Genomic DNA, 18,620 nt, shown 5'->3' with positions numbered 1-18,620 from the left:
TTGCTCAATGACACTTAAAAACCAGGTTAAAACCAGGCTAAAGGCTTCAGTCATCTGGCCAGTGTCGCTTGTGGTTCAGTACACTGGCCCTTTAAGATTTAGGATTTGGGAGTGACGCGGATATGAAAGCTAGTTTATCCCTCTTTCCTTCGCTATGAAAAATATTTGGACAAACTAGACAAACGATTGCCAGCCCTAGTTAACTGCCTATGATGCAGGTTAACATAATTTGTTGAAGGAATCCAAACCGGAGTGTGTAGTGGTTACGACTGATTTATCACCTCGGGATTACTTGCCAGAGGGCCGTCCTCCGAGTTGCTGGGATAACTTTGGAGAAGTTCTTTGTATTCGGGATAGTCAGACAGCTTGGCCGACAGGCTGAACATGGACTGGGGCACAGAGCTTTGGGTGAGTCCATCATCCGGCTTGCTTTGGTAGTAATAGTTGTCAGGATGAAAATAATGCAATTTCTTAGGTGCAGTTCGTTGAGAAAGTCGCGAGACATGCTGAGAAATAAGTGTCTGAAGAAGCGCTGAGAAGCTGCAAAACTTCGCATTCATGAACACAGTTCCATTTTCGGACAGTTTTTTTTTTTTTTTTTTTTTTTTTTTTTAGCGTTTTGAGATGAAACAAAGAGAGGGTTGGCTGAAGCCCACTACCAACATGTTGCTCTTGTGGAAAGTGGAGCAGTTAATCTTGGATCCACGTTTGCACATCGATCGGATGTCTGGCTTTTGTGTGGATCTTTGTTTTTTACTGTTACTTCACAGTGTTTTTATAGTGGGAATGTCTGCAGTGCACGAGGCAAACGGCTGTTACATAAATTCAAAACTTATTATTGCATTGTAAAGAAAATAGTCCGGTAAGCCTAATTTCAGACATAAATCACCTACTGTTAGTGATATCTAGAGATACTAAATCAAAAGTAACTTGGAAAACAAGTACAAATTCCACGTTATGTCCTGCATGACTGACAACAAGTAGGCCTATTAATTTGAATACAGGCTGAAAATGGTGTCGGAATACTATTCTACACAAACACTAGCGTTTTAAGTGTGCTGAGGTGGGTTGTACCCAGTCTCAGTGTTTACAGTCTGGCACTGCTTCCATAGAGATAAAATCGGATGCTATAATTTGCCTTGACAACAAGCTTCGCCACTGATGAAGTGCCCCATGTGTCCACCTGAGTGCAAAGATTATTTATTCAACTGATCAAGACATCTTGATTTTCCAATAAGGTGTGATTTGTTGGATTGAGTGCTTATATAAATAGATTCATTAGGACATGATTTTTATTGGACTGACTGATTATAACAATTAAAATGAACTGCTTCAGCTGGTAATTTTAAAAGATGTGGGACTGTTTTGTAGGTCAAAACAAATTGGGGTGCTGCAGTCTAGTAGACTGTGAGCCATTTCCTGGGAACAGTAGTGACACGATCCAGAATCTAAACACACCCTGTTGAAAAAAATCTCACCATATAACATATTACCTTGATGACTGTGTGTCAGCAGCACTGTACCATGGTGATAAAGCCAAACACTCACACAGGCACATTCTCAGGGAACCTGTAAATAGAGCATTGCAAAGATGAGGATAGGGAGGTTGTGACCTCATTACAGTCTCCCCCTAGGCCTCTTCCCCTGTCCCTTTTTCATCCTACATGCTGGTACAACAGCCTAATTAGTTTTGCCCTACTTTGATTAAATCAGAGAAACATCCGTACCCCAGTATTAATCAGACGCTCTATCGTTCCTGTTCATCGCATGCAGTTGTTTCACTGGAAACTCTCCACACAAAAGCCAGTATTCTTTCTTCAGTCAGTGTGAAATACAAACAATTTCAAACAAAGTATTTGTACAGCAGGTTTATTTGGCTATAGCCTCACCTGTCCTGTTAGACAAAACCCTCCAGGCATAATTCTGTTAATGTTGGGTTGAAGAGTAGTCCCTTGGGCCAAGTCGGCTCAATGGCATCTGTCCCCTGATTGCCATTGTTAATCCAATAGCTATTTTAAGACACGTTTGCTGAGTGCAGATCAGTGTCCAAGCATTAGCTGTGATCGTGAGTGCTAACAGGCCAATCCTGAGTGATCTGAACTACAGTGTGGCAGGTCTGGATGGGCAGGGCCCCTAAGTTTGTAGAATACAGGGTGACTCAGGGCTAAAACATCCACCCAAGCCTTTTAGGTTGGTGACTTTCAGGGTGACTCCTTTTGAAGTTATGTGGCATTCACTTGATGCCAGTTTCTCTCTGGTATTACTCAAAGTATTGGAAGATGGAGTGTAAAGGACACGTAGGATGCTTGCTAGGTATAGATAAGAACTTTTAGATCTCAATTTTAAAACATGATGTAGCATTATTTTACTGCACCCCTTAGCCTAAATCTGTGCCAACAAAATAAGTTATTGTTTTCCTGGTTTGGAAGTTCTATAATTACTATGGCAGAACTACAACATTTAGCTTACCCATCAAACATGGTGAAGTGAGTGGAGGCGAGAAAGATGCCACTAAATGTTCCTCTGGAATGCATTATAATATGTAGAAGCTACACAAAATGTCTAAATTACATGTACAGGCATGGAAGTAGGGCTGAAGTAATAATGGAATAGCCAGGATGGTTTACCAGAAACATGACATTTACTGTTTAATCAAAAGCATGACCATTTGAAAGTTGTCAGGAGCAGATTCATACAAACTATGTTTGTGATTTATGAAAATCAGTTCAGTACAAACCCAATCTATGGGGAGCTATAAAGCTAATTCTGACTGTGGCTTTGGGTGGTTATAAATTGCAGGAGTGTGACAGCCACTCATGTTTGACGAGACAATGATTATGTCCTTGAAAGCTATCTCAATGTGTTTTTTTTAAGACAGTTTAATGAGGTTGGCTTTTCTCTAATTGGAGCTATCTTGTTTTGAATCAAGCAGTCACAGTTAATTTATAGAGATTCTCAGATGCTACTTTTTCTGCCATTTATAAAAGAGAACATAGTTAGGAGTTCATCCAAGGCTTATTTTTTCAACCTGAGAAACGTATGTACATATGTATGTATGTATGTATGTATGTATGTATGTACGTACATAGAGGAAACAGTCAACAACTTTTGTTACTGTTATGTCACAACTGTTATGTCACAATAAGAAATATATAACCCAGGATATTTTTATTTATATTTTTCAATTTGAGTTTCATATATGAGATGAAATTAGTTTGTGTAAGTAATTGGATCATTAGTGTCCCCTTATTATTACTTTAGTTTTGTTTGTTTTTTAGATTATTTTTGGGGCTTTTTCCACCTTTATTTTTGATAGGACAGCTAGGTGAGAAAGGGGAGAGAGAGGGGGAAAATTGTCACAGGTCGGACTCAAACCCTGGACCTCTGCGTCGAGGCATAAACCTCTCAGTATGTGTGCCTGCTTTACCCACTGAGACAACCTGGCCACACTTTAGGGGTTATTTATAAGTGACAGATACACTAATGTGTAGCTCGACAACATCCTTGTAAAATCAATGTTCCCTGATAGTTTGATCACACACAAACAAAACAAAATCTTTTATTGACTGCACAAATAGGTAGGCTCCATTGACTCAGCTACTTCCATCATTGATAATCCTGTGAGATGTTTACCATTGGAACAAAAAGAAAACAATCCAGTAAAATGTGTTGTTTTTGCCCTGGTGTGATAACTGTAGACTCAACAATGGATAAAAAATGTTTTTTGGCACCAAACTGGGAAACAACATCCTCACAGTATTCATGTCAGACTATTATAATTCTAGAGAAAGCCATCAGGAGATTGACTGACACTCCCAAAAAGATCTATTGATGACCGCTACAATGATTTCACATTATGCCAGGTATACCTCATAAAGACCGTTTATGGACAGCTGCGATTCATGGTGTTTTATCCTAGATGTGTTCAGTTGTCTAGCATATTTTACCTGAATCTAGTAAGATTTATCAACATGATTAGGTATGCATTGTGCAGCTGTGTTGTATATGTAAATGCAAATATTGGAATGGATCTCAGCATTGGCAGATACTAGAGTGGGAGACAGAATACTGGTTTGGGGATCTCCCCGCTGTCCAACCTACACAGATGCTACACCCACAACAGCTTGCTTAACAATTTCAGACCGCTCCATTAATCTCCATAGTAGTTCACCTTCTCTGCCACAGACTGATCAGTAGTCCTGAAACGGAATATGCAAATAATAGATTTATCTATGCAAAAGGCCTGTATCAAGAGATGAGTGCAGTATATAACTTTCCATTTCCGCTATCATAGCCTTTCGAAAATATGTCTTAGTCATGCAGTTAACAATCTGTAACCAAGAACTCAAAAAAATAATTTCTTTCCACAGTTTGTTATTCTTACTTGCTCCTTATTGTTACCAAAATTGCATTTCAATTGTATTTTGATTCATTTCTGCTTTTGCTGCTTGGTTATTTTATGTGTTTGAGGTTACTAGGTAAAACTGAATAGTTTTGGGGTTAGGGACAGCACACTAACTTTTCACCAATTAGGAATCTAATCCTAGATTTAGTGTGTTTTATGGTCAGTGACATAATTGCAGCCTTAGTCTTCTGTTCTGTTGATATGGTGAGTTTGGGCTGGATGCAGACAACTACTGCTTTCATTTAAAATCATTCATAAACAAATAAATAGTCACTTTTCACACTTTATGAGGGCTATATTTGAACAAAGTAGTGTCCTAAAACCCTGACATTTGGTTATTTTGCTACTATTCTTCTTCTAACTCACAAGTCAAATATATTTTCCACATCTGAGAAGAAAATGCTGTTAACACAAGCACCTCAGGAAATTGGAAACTGCAGTTGTAAATTGGCTGTATTGACCATCCTTACTTCTGCTCCGTAATTAATGACTCTTAATTAAACCCCTAACGCTGCCTATTGGTTAGATGTTATTGGGGTGATGGATTGCAGGCTTCTGTCTTAACCTTTAACTGTGGTCTGTGATTAAGCTAAACGTGTCATTCATTTGGGGTTTGTCTCTTTTGTTTTACCTTAAAGACAGGAAGGGTACAGAAGAACATGACCCCGCTTGTCAGGAATCCCCTTTTAACATGCCCCCTCCTCAGTACTAAAGTCAGCAGCACAGAAAGCGTGGGGGAATTGTTTTGAGTGTAGCGTGAGAGAATATTATTTTATATATTATCTCTCACTCTGAACAGAGTTGTCTGAGCTTCAATGTGTCATAAAGTGCTCTTCCAAATGAGGGCACAAAAGAGGAAAAGAAACGCAGTATTCTCTCTGTCATATTCATATGAAAAGGAAAAGTCAGCAAATTCAGTTGTGCCAACAGGAGTTATGAATTTGAAAGTAGTCATGCAATATGTAAATTAGATAAATTAAGAAGGACTCTGTAAAGCTCATTTGATGTAATTCATAGTATGTCTCATTGCTCTCAGGATATCAGAAGAGCATCTCCTTTTTCTGGCTTGTGACCCTGTGTCCTTCGACTGGCCTCTATTTATTTAACAACATGGGTGCCCTGTGATTTAAAGCTAGGCGGAAGTTTAGAGATCATTGCCAAGCTTTTTAAGCACATATGGAGAGCATTCGTGGAATCCAACATGCAGGAACAATATGTTTAGTTTATTACCCTCCAAGATTTGTGTGGATGACCTCAGACTCAACCAGAGGAACGTATCAGTTATTACTCAGAAATTAACTCGTTCCATATCCTGTATTTGCTTAATATCTTTTCCTTATTTGTCTCTTGTGCTTCTTTCTCCAGGACCAATATGACATCATTGAGAAGCACACACAGTCTGGCCTGGAGCTGGTGGAGAAGTATGTGAAATTTGTGAAGGAGAGGACAGAGATTGAGCAAAACTATGCAAAACAACTGAGGTAGGCCTTGCTTTTGTCGTTGTTCTCCCGTGCTGCCTGCCTCAAATGCTTTTGTGCGCGAGTGTGTTGCTCAAAGCAGATGGGTTAGCGTGTGTTTGCATGGGTGCATGTCAAAAGGCTGTTTATAAAATGTTCGTGGGGTCTTATGACTACTTTGGGACAGAATCTAACTTGTCTCTAAAACACTGGCCTCATTCTCCAGCTGCAGTGTGTGCTCTCTCTCTCCCTCTTTCTCTCTTCATCCACGGTGCTCCCTCTCCCAATTGTATCCCAGTCTGCCAGGCCCACATCTGTTGTAGTGCTGAGCTTTGCTGGAGAGGAGAGGAAGTGGGAGCAGACTGGCACATGACAGACCCGATGTGGTCAGAGAGAAAGAGAGAGTGAAAGAAGGAAGAAAAGCTTTTTTAATGTGTTCATAGAAGACTGCTGTTTTTTCACTACTATTGTATAAAACCAGTGGTTATAAGAGTAGTTTAATTTAGTGAGCTTGCTTCAGCTGTTATCCCTCTTTTCCCATTGATAATGTGCTAAGTATTTGTCTTCCCATTTATTTGATGCCCTTTAACTGTCCACAGGAACCTTTCAAAGAAATATAACCTGAAACGAATCGGCAAAGATGAACCAGAGTGCAGGTGAGCCATTGCAAAGCATATCTTCAAAGAAAACTTAGAGATGATTGAAGATTTTTGAGGTTCAGTTTTTACTTTTTCTTTAAAGGTCCCATATTATGCTTATTTTCAGGTTCATACTTGTAATTTGGATTTCTACATGCATTAATGTTCGAAATACACATTTTCTCATAATGTCTGTCTGAATATACATGTATTCAGGTTCAGCCTGAAACGTTCCATTTTAGTGACGGTCTCTTTAAGCCCCTCCCGAAAAAGCCCAGTCTCCTCTGATTGGTCAGCGTTTCCTGGTCTTCGGCATCTGCGCTCTTGGAGTCTCTGCACCGTCATTGCAGCCATGGAATGGCTGTAACTGTACTGTAGCTGCACTTTAACTATATAAATATGTATATTTGTGCCATCACAACCATACGGAAGTCCTGATGGCTCGTTTAAAGGCACAGTTTCTGAATACAGGCTGTGTGCATTTCTTTGTGGATTGAGTGTTTTGATACTTTCACAGTATTTGTATATCACCTTGACCTGCTTTATAATAAAAAAAAGACAGAAATTGCATTCAGCTGCGAAAGAATGTCGGCTGAAATTGCGCCTTCTAGGTCAATTTAGATTTACACCATTGCCGTAATCACTCATTAAGTTCTCGCTTAAGGGAACTAACAAATGAAAACAGGACTGACAAATAATATCATGTTTAAAATAGTTAGGAATCACCTTTTCATTATTGTCATTCATGCTTTAGTGTGGTGCTGCTGTTGGAGCCATTTAAATGACCCGAGAAGGAAGCAGGAATAAGGAAGTTATGACTTGGCCCATTGCTGACTTGTCTTTGAGCCTGTGTATGTATCATCTTGTCAGTGGTCCCATCACTGTGTTTTTATTTCTCCACCCTTTCCTCTCTCCTCCTCTTAAATGGTAGGTTGTCCAGTTACCAGTCCTTTTTGGAAATCCTGAATGAGATGAACGACTATGCGGGGCAGAGAGAGCTAATTGCAGAGAACATGATGATGAACATTTGCATCGATCTCACCAAGTACTTGCAAGAGCTCAAGCAGGAGCGAAAGATGGTGAGTGGACCAGGAGTGCATTGTGTTAGGCTGGTTGAAGTCTATCTTTGCAGCCGCGAGTTAGGCATATTATCACAGGTAAAATAATGTGTGTTTAAGACTAAACCTTTAGCTTTAAACACACTGCATTCAAGCTCCTTTTTAAGGCAACTTGTTTTCCAACAGCCTTGTTGTCCACCCTCTAATATAATATATCTAACTATAATGTAGAACCAAGAAAGGCATCTCTCACTTGAAACCCTATAACAATCAAAGTTTTGCATTTTTGCTTTAAAAAAGGCTCAAATGACTAGTCCGTTATCACAATAGTTTTGGATGAAGTTTCTATTGATCGATCGATTGACTAATAGTTCAGCAGCTCTACTGCAAAGTGTATTTACTACCATGTGTGCCTGCAGCACCATATTCAGCCTGAGAACATGCCAAATGAGTCTTTTTTTTCTTTAATTGGGAGTCTACAGCACACACTGCTGAGGAGAAGTGTACAGGGTGGGAGGAGAATAGTTGGAGATTTAAAGGAGGAGTGGAGATGTGATCTCACTGTTGTGGCAGGAAGGAAGCCTTACTTAATGTCTCCGGGGGGGAGGTAGGGTCCGAGTGTTGGTGTGCCATTTCTCTATGAGGAATGCATTGGCTCTGTCCCATTGGATTGCAGAACACTGCAGCCGTGGACAGGCTCCCCCCTGCAGAGGTGTCTCAAAAAGACACACTGGTATTTTTCTTATCTGTTATGTTGTGTTGCTTTTTGGAGGTCATTGTTTATTCAGTATCTGCCCCTGCACATGGCTGTCTCTCTTTCTGTTATCTGACCCGCCTCCCGTCCTCTCACACGGTCTATTTTTATGAATGTCTGCAGTATCTGATGGAGGCCAAGAAGGCCCAGCAGAGTTTGGAGAGCACCTACAAGCAGCTCGACAGTGTAAGTGCAGACTTCAAAATATTTTCTAAAATACATTTTCCCCAAAGAGGGGTCTATCATTCTTCATCTTTCGTGATTACATTTTTTTATTGTGATAAGCAGAGCTGTTAGATATATTCTTTAAAGTCCCTTTCGTCTTTGTTCATGATAAAAGATAAGAAAAAAAAAGCTCTGTAAGCAAATGGCTGCACGTTCAGTGTGGCTGGTCAGGTGGCTGTATTTGTCTATAGTAAAAGCAGATGGACAGAGTGGTAATCAGTTCCCCATTTTATACTCCTATCATCAATCCAAGACATATTAAGTTATGATTGGAGATGTTACCTCCCCTATCTGTCTTTTTAGAAAGACAGTGAATAATGCTTTGCTGGAAATAGTAAAACCTCCTAATATTTCAGGCAATGATCTTATTGATTGAACTGAACATGGTCTTTCTCTTTTTTTTCTCTCTCTGTCTTTTTCTTTCTTTACAACAGAGTAAAAAGCGCTTTGAGAGGGAATGGAGAGAAGCAGAGCGTGCAGCACAGTACGCAGAGAAGACTGATCAAGACATCAATGCTACAAAGGCGGATGTTGAAAAAGTAAAAAAAAAAGGGGGTGGGGGGGAATGCTTCATTTTAAGGACTATTTACCATGATCATAATTAGAATCAGATTCACTTGAACCTGCGCTGTCTGTGTGGTTCCAGGCCAAACAGCAGGCTCATATGAGAGCACACGTAGCGGAGGAGTGTAAGAACGACTACGCTGCTCAGCTTCAGAAGTACAACAAGGAGCAGAACGAGTTCTATTTTAATGATATGCCACTCATTTTCAATGTAAGTGAATTACATATGGCAACATAATTACTGCCCTCAAGGTTTGTTTGAGTTAACATATGGTACAGTAATAACTGGTATTAGTTTGCTAAATGAATTGAATGGTATAATGCAATTGCATTAAATAACCACGTTACTAACATTGTGAGACTGAACTGTGATCCTGTTTAGTTATTTTCATTTAACATACACAATGGCAAATTTGCTTGTAGCCAATTTACACGGACATTACAATTTTTTTATTTCTGAACAACAAAAGTAAAAGTTGCACTTACAATATGTTGATTCAAAACTAGAGATGAACTCCTCAGTTTAAACAGTTGATTTTCTTTCACTTATTCACATGCTAAAGTTTTGTGTTATTGTATATTATGGGTTGTGTATTATGTATTGTCTCAACTAATAATGGCAGCGTCTGAGCAGATGTTGTTTGTGTGTTCACCAGAAAGTGCAGGATCTGGATGAGAGGAGAGTTCGGAAGTTGGCGCAAGGCTACATCTTGTTCTCAGACACAGAGAAGCATGTGATGCCTATCATTGGCAAGTGCCTGGAAGGCATGACTAAAGCCGGCACTAATGTTAATGAGAGGAATGTGAGTTGGTCTCAAAAAATGCTATATGGATTTGAATGTGCAGCATAGCTTTTTGCAGCCCATGTGTTTTAACTGTGCATCTATTTGAAAATAACTCTTGTTTGCTCTTATCCATAATTGCATCTGATGTAGGACTCCATGGTTGTAATAGAGCAGAACAAGTCAGGCTTTGAACGTCCTGGAGATGTGGAGTTTGAGGACTACAGTCAGGGCATCAACCGGGCCTCATCTGACAGTAGCCTGGGCACGCCTAAAGGCCCCATGGAACTTCTGGGAAAGAACAGGAGCAAAAACTTTTGGCTTTTCAGCAAAAAGAGTAAGGTAGGACATTCCACATTAGGCTAATTTAGCCTAATGGCATGGCCTCTCACTAGAAGAGTTATGTTTTTTTTGCATTGTGGTAATTGTGAAATGAATGCACAGGCAACCTCCTTCGTCAGTGATCAACGGCAGCAGAGGTGGGCAGTCAGTCAGATTAGTGGGCGACTCCTTGCATGTCCGTGTTAGAACCACAGAGCCAGCAGGAAGGAGCCAGGAAATCCCCTCTGCAGAGGGCACTCATGATGGACCTGCGGTTGTGGCTACAAGCACACATACACGTTTACACAACCTTCTCATCTCTGAAGCTCAGTATAATAATGCATGAACCTCTTTCATTATATTATACATGAACTCATACACACCCCAACACTTCTAGAACAGGTCCATTGCATGACTCTGTCCCTGACTGTGAGTGAATAACCCCCTCCTACACACACACACACACACACACACACACACACACACACACACACACACACACACACACACACACACACACACACACACACACACACACCCTCCCTACTTCTGCACTGTGGTTTCCAATAGGACAACTGGCAGTGAGCATTCTGCTGTGCTTGTGCTTTCATCAGAACGGGGCCCAAACAACATTGAATTTTCCTCTACAGGCATCCACAAACACACTGCTTCTATTATACTGCCCAGAACCTAGCATTATGTCTCTCATCACAATAAAATCTGTGTACCAACAATTGGGATGACACCAGGTTTGCCAGGTCAGATCAGGTCCAACCACACATTAGGATAGATGTCAACGTTGACGTTTTAGTATTTGGTCTTTAGAATCTATTTGGATCAAGAGGGCCTCACTACATTGCCAACCAAGGATTTTATCTCAAAGGAGCACTGAACTGGTGATATGAGTAGCTGACCACTAACCAGCTCACAGCCACCCCTCCTCCTGCCTCAGCACTAAATGATCCCTTCTTTCTTCCCCGCAGTGTTTGCTTGTTCAGCGTCTCACTCCTCTCTGCATGTCTTACTGGCTGTGCTCTGCTGTGCACTCTTCCTGTTCTGTGTATGTGTGTGACACACTGCTCTGTGTCATCAGTCATGCCCTCCCGATTAGGCCTGTAGAGCAGTATGAATAGGAGGCTGACTATATTGGCTTGAGTGAGCTTTTGGCTCCTAAACATTCCCACTCTTAGCTGCTCTCCTCTACTTAGATTCCCATAACTTTCAAGAAAAGTAGCACATACCCAGTAGATGTTCACATAATGATAGTGCTGTACTTCCAGCTCTCAGTATTTACACGAGGGACCTGTTGAAGGACTGTTTTAGACATTCACTATTGAAGACTAGAAGACATCAGTCTCCTGTGTAATTTAGCTAATAGATCCTACCCCCGCCTTTCCGCTGAGACCAACAGCTGACACTGAGAGGTTTTGCTGTGGTTTACTCCAGCATGTTTTCAAGTTAACCTCTTTCTGAAAGTTCATACAGTGCATTCATCAAGCCCCCAAAAATATATATGCACAAATGACACTGTGGTAATTAAGCAGGCTGTTTTTAACAACTGCACTGATTTATGAATTGATATTTTCTATATTTTATAGGTCAGACTCAAAGGATAGCACAGGTTGAACTTGCACTTTTGCATTGAATCCAATTGTTGATAATTAAAGAATGTTTTTTCTTTTAAAATGCGTCTTAGTTTTGGTCATTATACCTGATTATTTATAAAAAACGTTCCATTGACTGAACTTTCATCTTCATTTTTACTTTTTCACTAGTTTATATAATTGGGGTGTGATGTGAGGCCTTATTAACTTAGTTGTAAAGTTGTGTGTTTGCCGTGTACCCTTATCTGTACCATGAGGCTGGGGAGTAAATTATAATAACCTATCATGGGTAAAACTATAAAAATAAGAGCCAGGCTGTCAAAGATAACATTTAGCAATTCTAACTTGGTTTAGTCTAGTTGGCCTGCCCCAGTTCTTCACTGAGGCTCACCATACCCTTCAACCTGGCTTGAGTTTGACTGCAGGTGTTGGGCTGCTGTGGCTCTGGTGTAGGAGCTGTGGTTGGTCGCTCGCTGTCCAAATTTTGGATTTGGTTTGTGTTTTATGTTTGTGATGATGTGAGCCAAAGACACAAATGTGTGTTTGTGCTCTCATGCTCTCTGGGCTTGTTTGCTGGGTTTGCTCCAGTGTTGTCTCCCTGGCTTTGTGGTGTGCTTTAAGGTGTTGATGTTGTCTTTTTCTTTCCCTTGTCACCTTGTTGTTTTTGTCTTTCCACTTTTCTACCCCCCCCCTCCCCCCATCCTGTATGCTGCCTGCATACCTCATGCTCGGGTACTGGTACTTTGGTCTCGCCTCACCCCAGCTCTCTCCCTCCACGCTTCCACCTTTTTCCACCCCCCCCCCCTCGCCCGCTAACGGACCCCCTTCCCCCAAGTTTGGCCGGGACCCCCTGTCGTACTGTTTGAAGGAGATCAATAAGACAGTCAAACCCAGAATCTCTTCCTTCCGGACACTCAGGAGATCGGTGAGTCACCAGTGAGGAGAAGGTTTGGGTGCCAGGAGACCTCCACTCATCAGGGCTCGCACATCAACCTGTGTTCCTGCGTTTGGAAGAAAGACTGAAATCCTTAGATGAATAAGACTATTTACATTTACATTTTCAACACTTAAACATATGGCATATCTTACATCTCACAATGGCTCTTTTGCTGTTCTTAATAGTTATACATGTTATAAAGATGTAAAAACATATTTTCAGTGTGGAAAGCAAGAACCATTTTTAAAGATATTTTGAGATTTGTCAATACACATACTGTTTCTTTTTCCCTCAGAAGTTTACTCCAGAGAGGATCACGGTAATATAGACAACAAAGCTGGTGTGGGGGTCTTAGTTGTGTGAAGCATACGAATGGCCACCTTTCCATTACAAGAGCTCATCTCATTATAATAAATAAATACGTTTCTTTGTTTAAAAGACTGAACATGCAGCACTCGTGATCATGTTATGTGGCAAAAGGCTAGTCCTCTTGAGATTGTCTTGAAGAGGTGGCCACCTGGTGGTGTAAGGGAGGGATGCTTGGTAGCACAAGAGGAAACCAATTTCTAAACACCCTAAATTGTCTCTGCACTTTCTTGGGTCACCTTTTCCATCCAAGATTGTTTTTATTTCTTGAACTTGTAGTTTAAAAACATCTGCCAATATAAAGTTATGAGAGTGTAGCGTGCTACATCATATTTGTTGGTTTTGGGTTCAGCTCACTGTTGTACATGTTTGGCTTTACATTAATAAGCGCATGTGTAACTAGGAGATTTTAAACTGTTATTTCAGTTAAACGTTGCACCTTGAGCTGGACTCAAACCACAGGCTTCAAGTTCCTCCTGAGTTGTCTTGTGGTTACTGGGTACCGTTGATGTTAAATTAGAGTTCCAAAGTTCAGTGTTAACTCGCCCCTTCCTGTGAACTCTTGCAGCCTACGGTGACAGAGGACTTCACCCATCTTCCTCCAGAGCAGCGCAGGAAACGGTTACAACAGAAACTAGAGGAAATTTGCAAAGAGCTGCAAAAGGAAGTAGATCAGAGGTGTGTGCGCTTGTGTGTGTTTGTGGGTAACCTTCTGTATATTAATAACCATCACAGTTGGAACTCCTCTAGGTGGGAGTGTGAATATTATATTCATGCAGGGCACATCAGTGTTTGAATTGTTTACTCAGCCCTGAGCTCTGCAGGGAACCAGTCTCTACTGAAAGTCATCCCCCCCATTCCTCCCTTGTTTCTCTCTCTCTCTCCTCTCTTCAGTGAGGCCTTGGGGAAAATGAAAGATGTTTATGAGAAAAATCCTCAAATGGGAGACCCTGCTAGTCTGGCATCCCAAATCAGCCAGACGTCCCAGAGTATAGAGCGGCTCAGAGGAGAGCTCAACAAGTATGAGGTAATCCGGATCTCTGTTGTTTATTCATATTATGAGGTCATCATTTATTATTATAAGGTGAGCCCATTGAGGCATTTTGTGTGAAATTGGGCAAATGAACCCCGACTTAATATATTTACCATTTAAATGCATCACAATAACTTTGACTCTCTTGTTTAGACTTGGCTGGCTGAGGCAGGAGGACGGGGGGACACGCTGCGCTATAAAAGTCACACATTCAACAACAACGGAGCTCACGATGTACTCGGGTAATACTAAATTCTGCTAATAGACAGTGTGTTTGGCACAATGGTGTGTTGTCTACTCTGCACAGTGAAACCTGTTTTTCTCTACAGCCCTGATGGAGCTCACTCCGATGAAAGCACTCCTGATCCCTCTCAGGCCATCTACGCTGAGTTTGATGATGACTTTGAGGACGAGGAACTAACTGCTCCTATTGGGAAATGCACAGCCATGTACAGCTTCCCTGGTATGTTGCAGGCTGTATTATTTACTACTATTTGTGAATTGATGGTTGTTATCCAAGTGTTCACTATTTCTGTGACTACTGAGCTACATGTACATTTGCAGATCAGGGGGGTATTATATGGCAGTTACATATTATTGTACACGTTTTTGTCATTTGTGGATACACATATTTTTAGCAAAATTATAGCATGTTGCCTTCTGATCAGCAAATACTACATGTTGTTCTGGCAATATTATAAAAATTTAGCAAACAGGGAGGAAAATATTTCTGGAATCGACAAAAGGAGTGAGGTCACAACCATAGCATCAGTCAAAGTTTTTTTTTTTCTATGGTCTTGTGTAGTCTTGTATGCATAAACTGCTTCAGGGATATTTGCTACCATCTAGTTTGTCTCTTTCAGGGGCCAGTGAAGGGACCATCTCTATGCAGGAGGGGGAGGTGCTGGCTGTGGTAGAGGAGGACAAAGGGGACGGCTGGACCCGTGTCCGTAGGAACAATGGGGATGAAGGCTACATACCTACATCTTATGTCACCATCAGCATAAACAAATGACAGACATATGAGGAACAAGAGAAGAAGAAATGGTTACTTCACCACACTGTATGCAGTTCTTCCCATGGGACCAATCATAAAGAAGCCACAGCACTATGGGCGGGACCCCTGGTGTATCCAGAAGGATCCAAATAAGGTGCTTTGATTTCTTGAGAGGCGCCCCAAATGGGCAGAGGAATGCTGTTGACAGTATGTTCCTCACGGCTAACATTACATTACTGTAATCCCAGTTACCTAGGCCACCTAAACCGCAAGGTGATCACGTTTTGATATCATGTCACAATATTATTTTGGTTAAAAAATAATGCATGGACCTTAGGCACAATCGTGGTACGAGCGCTCGCCTCGTTCCACAGCCTAATAAGGCATTAGCTTTTGAATGTGAGAGGAAGGAGTAGAGAAAAAGGAGGAAGATGAGTGCTGCTGCCATCTTTACACTGAGTGTTAATACCAGTAAAACCTAGGAGGAAGTTACCTTAGCAGTTTACCTTTTTCAGTTCAAAACTGACCTTTGGTTCTCATTTGTCTCACGCGTGTCACTTTGTAGCTTTACTAGCACTTGCGAAGATGTATGGCACCGTCACTTTGCTCACGGTTGGACTTAACATCTTGAGTGTCCCCAGAGGATGAGTGAGCTTTGGGGGAGAATGCTTCACTTTTAGTTTTCAGCAATTTGTGAGACCAAAACGTGTAGACGGCTCTCCCATCATGGTAAATCACATGCACACAACAGTACAAACACTCTAATGTTCAGACAATCACACAGCCATATCATCATTTAAGTCCATTTCCAATATATAGAACTAACAAGGTCATAGCTGATGAATTCTAACAGTTACAACCTACAATTTGTTACTAAACATAATTTATTACAAATGTGTATGTTCTATGAATAAAATGTTTAAGTTTGAAAGAAGCTGTGCTTTGTATTAAGGATGTTCTCACATTGTTCTTTCCCCCCTTGCACACATAGTGGTCAGTCTAGTAGCCACAAAAGGGAGTAAATAATGCAAACATAAAATGTGCCACATTAAGACTATTGTATTTATGTAATAAATAATATATATTTTAGCTATCACAACACCACTATTGTCTTATTAGCATTTTGTAACCATTAAAATACAGATTTGTTACATTGTGAGACAAAACTAAAAAGTCTCTAATTATGTTGCTAATAATGTTTTGTTTGGATTTACTTCACATCTTCTCAAGTCGATCCACGTCCTGTTTTTATGTTGTTACAAAGCCAGCAAGTAGCAGCAACTGCTCATGTGTCTTTGGTGCCTCTCTGGTTAAAAGCCTTGTGTATATACCATTTTTGCATATCAGGCATTTTGTTTTCTTAAGAAATGTAAAGCACATTTCAAAGTTAGAAGTGGTTATGTCATTTCTGGACTTGGAAAATAAATTTTTGAAAAAAACATGGTGCCAATCGGTCCTGTAAAATGTGTACAATTTCTTGATTGATTTTTTTAAACCTTTAAAGTACTGACACCCATTTTTAGAGTTTGTCCCCGAGAACAACTCAATCAATACATTTTCTGCTCCCCAGGACAGTTTAGTCAATACTTGTGAACATGCAACGTTTTTAACTTGTGGCTCCATATAGTATGAAATGAATGAGGCAGTCGGTGGATGGAAGATTTGAGTGTGTTAAAGCATAACTCTTTTTAATCAATCAGTGTATTTGTCAGTAAGGTTTAAAAGGCATTGCAGTAATGAGTGTGTCGCTTCCTTCTCTTAAGCCTGCCATTGTTTCAGGGGAGAAAGGCAGTGATTATATTGCCTCCAGTAGCTAAATACATAATTGCAGTACCTTTATTTAATAATAAAAAAAATAATTGCTACGCCTGTGACCATCAACTGATCAGAGTAGATGCAGGTCATTCTCAGTAGGTGGCACTGTTGCATCAACTCTTAATGAAGTGGCATAGATCCGCTCTGCTCTCTGCATAATTATGTTTTCAATATAGGCCATGCATTTGCATACCTGATTTAATTGCACTGGCTTCAAAAACCATACTGTTTATAATGATTAATTTAATAACCCCAAATTGGCATGTGCCCCACTTTCCTAGTCACCTTATTCACAACAGCAGACAAGTGAAGTGAAAGACAATGAAAGGGAACTTGGTCATCAAACACAAGGTTTAAACTGAATTATTCTGTCTTACTTCCAATGGAAATGAAAAGTCACTGGGGAGAAATGATGGAGCTCTGCTCTAAGGCAGCATCCTGCGGTGGCATGCTGTGGCATTGGTCATCATTTGTATGCAAAGCCTTTAGTCTTAAGATGCGTTAAAGGTCAGCGTTTCTATAAGACCACTGGACTCAGCCAACATCCTGCGCCTGCCTACAGCTGGGAGACAACACTGCATCCTGGCACCTCAGACTGGGGGGGGTGAGGGGGCTTTAAAGGGGAAATCCACACTGAAAAACATACAGTGAGGAAAATAAGTATTTGAACACCCTGCTATTTTGCAAGTTCACCCACTTGAAAATCATGGAGGGGCCTGAAATTGTCATCGTAGGTGCATGTCCACTGTGAGAGACATAATCTAAAAAAAAAAATCCAGAAATCACAATATATGATTTTTTAACTATTTATTTGTATGATACAGCTGCAAATAAGTATTTGAACACATGTCTATCAGCTAGAATTCTGACCCTCAAAGACCTTTGACCTTTCACCTTTGAGCTGCATAAAGACACCTGTCCACCCCATACAATCAGTAAGAATCCAACGACTAACATGGCCAAGACCAAAGAGCTGTCCAAAGACACTAGAGACAAAATTGTACACCTCCACAAGGCTGGAAAGGGCTACGGGGAAATTGCCAAGCAGCTTGGTGAAAAAAGGTTGGAGCAATCATTAGAAAATGGAAGAAGCTAAACATGACCGTCAACCTCCCTCGGACTGGGGCTCCATACAAGATCTCACCTCGTGGGGTCTCAATGATCCTAAAGGTGAGAAATCAGCCCAGAACTACACGGGAGGAGCTGGTCAATGACCTGAAAAGAGCTGGGACCACCGTTTCCAAGGTTACTGTTGGTAATACACTAAGACGTCATGGTTTGAAATCATGCATGGCACGGAAGGTTCCCCTGCTTAAACCAGCACATGTCAAGGCCCGTCTTAAGTTTGTCAATGACCATATGGGTGATCCAGAGGAGTCATGGTAGAAAGTCATGTGGTCAGATGAGACCAAAATAGAACTTTTTGGTCATAATTCCACTAACCGTGTTTGGCGGGAGAAGAATGATGAGTACCATCCCAAGAACACCATCCCCACTGTGAAGCATGGGGGTGGTAGCTTCACGCTTTGGGGGTGTTTCTCTGCACATGGGACAGGGCGACTGCACTGTATTAAGAAGAGGATGACCGGGGCCATGTATTGCGAGATTTTGGGAAACAACCTCCTTCCCTCAGTTAGAGCATTGAAGATGGGTTGAGGCTGGGT

At 41.0% G+C, this 18,620-nt stretch overlaps 1 protein-coding gene across 1 annotated transcript; it reads left to right on the top strand.

The window, feature by feature from the left end:
* The first annotated feature begins 71 nt into the window (after positions 1-71).
* On the top strand, positions 72-16,357 carry trip10a (thyroid hormone receptor interactor 10a). Its single transcript, XM_028599588.1, has 16 exons — positions 72-408; positions 5,771-5,886; positions 6,462-6,518; positions 7,432-7,579; positions 8,436-8,498; positions 8,972-9,076; positions 9,184-9,312; positions 9,758-9,904; positions 10,037-10,225; positions 12,572-12,733; positions 13,041-13,064; positions 13,680-13,789; positions 14,006-14,138; positions 14,298-14,386; positions 14,474-14,607; positions 15,008-16,357. The coding sequence occupies exons 1-16, from the start codon at positions 385-387 to the stop codon at positions 15,157-15,159; spliced, it is 1,782 nt and encodes a 593-aa protein (XP_028455389.1). The 5' UTR covers positions 72-384; the 3' UTR covers positions 15,160-16,357.
* The last annotated feature ends 2,263 nt before the right edge of the window (positions 16,358-18,620 follow it).

The sequence above is a fragment of the Perca flavescens genome, chromosome 15 (assembly GCF_004354835.1).
Source record: "Perca flavescens isolate YP-PL-M2 chromosome 15, PFLA_1.0, whole genome shotgun sequence".
In the NCBI taxonomy this organism is placed as follows: domain Eukaryota; kingdom Metazoa; phylum Chordata; class Actinopteri; order Perciformes; family Percidae; genus Perca; species Perca flavescens.
Note: the sequence above shows the minus strand (reverse complement) of the source record. Positions and strands in the feature narration are given on the sequence as shown.